This window comes from Psammomys obesus, unplaced genomic scaffold (genome assembly GCF_907164565.1).
Source record: "Psammomys obesus unplaced genomic scaffold, mPsaObe1.curated_primary_1811, whole genome shotgun sequence".
Lineage (NCBI taxonomy): Eukaryota > Metazoa > Chordata > Mammalia > Rodentia > Muridae > Psammomys > Psammomys obesus.
Genome location: NW_026585895.1, coordinates 5,634,356 through 5,638,944, shown reverse-complemented (window position 1 = coordinate 5,638,944; position 4,589 = coordinate 5,634,356). Strand labels below are relative to the sequence as shown.

At 48.9% G+C, this 4,589-nt stretch overlaps 1 protein-coding gene across 1 annotated transcript; it reads right to left on the bottom strand.

Moving 5' to 3' along the window:
- Positions 1–346: 346 nt before the first annotated feature.
- Positions 347–4,347, bottom strand: Neurod1 (neuronal differentiation 1). Its single transcript, XM_055599810.1, has 2 exons — positions 4,271–4,347; positions 347–2,788 (listed from the first exon to the last, which is right to left on the bottom strand). Exon 2 carries the CDS (start codon positions 2,775–2,777, stop codon positions 1,710–1,712), a length of 1,068 nt encoding a protein of 355 aa, XP_055455785.1. The 5' UTR covers positions 2,778–2,788; positions 4,271–4,347; the 3' UTR covers positions 347–1,709.
- Between the last annotated feature and the right edge of the window lie 242 nt (positions 4,348–4,589).

Sequence of the window (4,589 nt, the reverse complement as noted above, 5' to 3'; positions counted from 1 at the left end):
AAATGTGTAAACAAATTAAACTAAGGTAGTTGTTTATGTCTTGCTGGTTAATAATTAAGCAAATACACCTTTAAAATAAAAGAAACTTCTAATAATCATTTCAACAAAATGGTTAAAAACAAACCCACAAGCCAAAAAATAAAAACTGCTTTAAAGTGAAGTACCCCAGTTGTTTGTCCTGCTTCTCTGGGCCCAGTATTTAATAAAACAGTGGCTGCGTCTGTTTGTTAGCTATGAAGCAAGGGAGACTCCCTAAGCAGGATGACGGACTAAGCACAGAACGGCCAAGTCTTTATTTTACAACTAGTGCTTAACATTTTTAATTCAGCAAATACAGAAGTCAGTCCCCTAGGTGAAATTTTATCCTTTAAAACCCACTTTTGGAAGAAACGAAACATTTGTCCTGATTTTTTTATACTATTTTTATTGCAACTGCATGAGAGTTTTCTAAGTTGTGCATTCCACAATAATACTCAGGAGCACAGACAAGATTACAGCACAGGTCAGTTCCAATAGTACCGGCATCACATCTCAGACAGCACGTATTCTGGACTGCATTTTACATGCAACAGCTATTGTTCTAATTATGAAATCAGTGGTCTGACTTTTATTTAAGCTACTGTACTAACTGACTACATAGGTGTAAATCCCACCGTTAACAACCTGAATAAATGTCGGCTCAGATTATTACATGAGTAGATAACACCACCATTTGTTTGACTATGTATAAAATCATGCGTTTATAGATTCCGGAGACATCGATAGCTTTAGACACTCTGTAAAATCATGGAGTTCAAAGAAGTAAAAGACTAAAAAGAAAGAGTGCAAATTGTATGTGATAGTCAAGCAGCCTTTGATTTAAAGGAGTGTGTGTTGGCGTTTATTTCTAATATGTGTGTACAAGCTTGTGCAAGTAATGAATTGATATGTTTTGATAAGGAATGCATCTCTTTTTTTTTTCATCCTCGTAAGTGTTATGGGTCTGGTTTCTATTTTAGGAAGAGGGAAAGATTTTAAAGTGAGATGGATTGCTCAAATTGTGCAATTTTTTTTTTTTTTTACAATTAGATAAGGAAGAAGTGCTAAGGCAACACAATAACTTTCTAAGCACTTTTCTGCTGGTTTAAATTAGTTAAATTATTTTGTATAAATTAGATATAATTCTACTTTTCTGATATGTATAAAAATTGATGAAGCTGCATGGTTTTAAAATAGGAAATCCACGTTATAAAAAGTCATTAAAAATTCTGTACAAAATCACAACAAAATAATTCAGCATGGGAAAGGTAACAAGTAGTAAAATGCTGGTTGAAAAATATATATTTATATATATTCTAATTGGCCCATTACTAGTTTAAAAATTGCATAGATCCTAATTATTGCTTGTGATTTTTTTATCCCGATCAGATAATTAATATGATCTGAATACAGCTACACGAAATTCGTGGTACACGTTTCCTTTTTTACTTCACTGTATTGTTATTATCTTTAAAATAGAAGAGCTATAGAAAACAATACACAAGGTGAACAGGAACTTTGATCCCCTGTTTCTTCCAAAGGCAGTAACGACAATAAATACATATATCACTTGAAGCTTTGAGTATTTGCACTTTGCAGCAATCACAGCAAAAGGGCTGCCTTCTGTAAACAGGACAGTCACTGTGTGCACAGTGGGTTCGTTTCCCGGGAATGGTGACACCGGTGTGCCTCTAGTCGTGAAAGATGGCGTTCAGCTGGGCACTCATGACTCGCTCGTGATGCGAATGGCTATCGAAAGACATGATATTGTCTATGGGGATCTCGCAGCGAGGGGCAGCGGCGCCGGAGAAGATTGATCCGTGGCTTTGGGGCCCTGCCAGGGTCGCGGCAGGGTAGTGCATGGTAAAGGCGTAATTTTTTTCAAACTCGGTGGATGGTTCGTGTTTGAAAGAGAAGTTGCCATTGATGCTGAGCGGAGGGCTGAGGGGTCCGTCGAAGGAAGGGCTGGTGCAGTCCGTCAGGGGGCTTTCAAAGAAGGGCTCCAGAGCCGCGCTGTAGGCGTGTGGAGGCGGCTTGACGTGAAAGACGTGGGAGCTGTCCATGGTGCCGTAGGGCGGGCTGGGCAGCCCCGGGGACTGGTACGAGTAGGGGTGCACCGGGAAGGAAGCGCTGGCTGCGGGCAGGTGCGGGGCCAGGTCCGGGTTCTGCTCGGGCAGGAAAGTCCGGGGGTTGAGCTGCAGGCAGCCGGCCACCAGGTTGGTGGTGGGCTGGGACAAACCTTTGCAGAGCGTCTGTACGAAGGACACCAGGTCGGGGCTTTTGCCTGAGCGCAGGATCTCCGACAGGGCCCAGATGTAGTTCTTGGCCAGGCGCAGCGTCTCGATCTTGGACAGCTTCTGGGTTTTGGAGTAGCAGGGGACCACCTTGCGCAGGTTGTCCAGCGCCGCGTTCAGCCCGTGCATGCGGTTGCGCTCGCGGGCGTTGGCCTTCATGCGCCTCAATTTAAACCGCTCCAGGCGCGCCTTGGTCATCTTCTTCTTTTTGGGGCCCCGTCTCTTGGGCTTTTGATCATCCTCCTCTTCCTCCTCCTCCTCCTCTTCCAGGTCCTCCTCTTCGTCCTCCTCCTCTCCCCCGTTCCTCAGAGAGTCCTCCTCTGCATTCATGGCTTCGAGCTCGTCCTCCTTCTTGTCTGCCTCGTGTTCCTCGTCCTGGGAACTGAGACACTCGTCTGTCCAGCTTGGGGGACCTTGGGGCTGGGGCTCGCCCATCAGCCCACTCTCGCTGTATGATTTGGTCATGTTTCCACTTCCTGTATTCAACAGGGAGAGAGGCAAGCAGAAAGAAGAAAGAAAGAAAGAAATCCACCCGCTCTGTTTTAAAAGCTAGGTGAGCCTTCAGCTCCTTCTCCCGGTGCTGCAGAAATGCACGGGAACAGAAAAGCGCAGAAGTGCACGGCAAAATGGACGCCTCTAGGAAAAGTTAAAGGCAGCTTGGTGCTGGCGCGTCCGTGCCTCGCTGCTGCGTAGCAGGTGAGGCTGGGCTGCCGTGGGTGGCTGCGGGTACGTGTCCTAGTGATCAGCTTAACTGTGTGCAGGGCGCCTGCTTGCCCAGCCAGATGCCCTGTGTGGAAACAGACGCAGAGGCCATGTTTTCCTGCGTGTGTCCCAACTCACTCCCAACTCACAGAAATGAGGAGTTTGGAAATGGAATTTTCTGAGCCCATCTCTGTTCTGGCTTCTCGGTACTTAGAGGTTTAAATAAATTGAAGAGCCATTACGTAATTTACTAACACTGACCCCGATTTTTTAAGAAGATTATACAGAAGAGAGATTGGAGAGCCAACGCACGGAGGGGGAAAAGTAGTTTCCACCAAATTATTTTCCTATTAACGACACATTTGGCCACAGAAGGGGGCACACGTCTTCCATCCCCCCTCGCCTTTCTTTCTCAGCTCCCCCCTCCCACATTCCCACCTTGTACAAAAGCTCTGGCTCCCAAGCGAGGCTCTGCCACGCGCAGGGGATCAGGTGCAGGAGACTGCTCTCTAATAAACAGCCCATTGAAAGGGCCGCCCGCTCTTTATTGGGGCTTTTCAAAGTTCGCCTCCAACCTCCCTTTAAAAGGTCGAGTAATGACGATGCTCAGCGACTGGCCGCGGCGAAGGTGCCGCTTTTCCAGTAAGGACAGGAAAAAGCCTTCCGTGAAACAGCCGCGTGTCCGTCCCAGCAGAGGCTGCCGCGGGCTCGGCGAGTTTGGGGCAGTAACAGGTAGCAGGAGGAGTCCCTTCCTTCCTTCCTTTCCTCCCGCTCCCCCCACATCGCGGCTGAACCGTCCCAGAGTCCAGTCGCTTCTCCGGGACGTGTGTGCCCCGTGGCCCTGAGAGCGTTCACGGGCACAGTGCGCCTTAATAACTGCGCACAAAATAAAACTGCCGGCACCGGGCGCCCTCCCCTCGCTCCCTCCCTGGAATGAGTGTGAACGGGAGGTGGCTGTTTGCTTTGGGGACTTTCAAATAACCGCTTACAAATAATCACAGTTACTCCCCCTCCCCAAACCTTCTGCAAGCTCCGCTACTATTAAAAATTAAATTAAATTTAATTAGAGAGCCTGCAGGGGTACTTGAGTGCTGGGACTCATTATGTGCGAGTACTTGTGGGCAATTATGGGGAGGGACACTGGTCCCAACCCACGGCAGCCGGCCCCACGAATGTGCGCATGCAAAGCGCCGAGAAACAGTTCTTCAGTGACTGCTTTTATTCTCGGGAGAGGGAAAAAAAATAATCGTAATTACCTGTTGTTAAAAGGTCCCGAACAGTGACGATCTCATAACCCTGGAGCCTCGGGACGCCGTGCCTTCTGCGTGGGCGAATTCCTCGTGTCCCGGTGGCGCCGGCGCTAGGGTTATATAGCCGAGTTGCTGATGCTGAGCGCGGGCGGGGCCGCGAGCTGAGCAACCAGCAGGTCCCGGAGCCCCGCGATCGCGCACGCGTCCGGGCTGAGCGACTCCCGCCCCCCCCCCCCCCCCCCAGCGCTCCCCTCCCGCCCCTGCCGCCACCACTCTCCTCACCCCCACCGTACCTCCGCCCCTGCTCCTTCCTCCCCGGCATGCG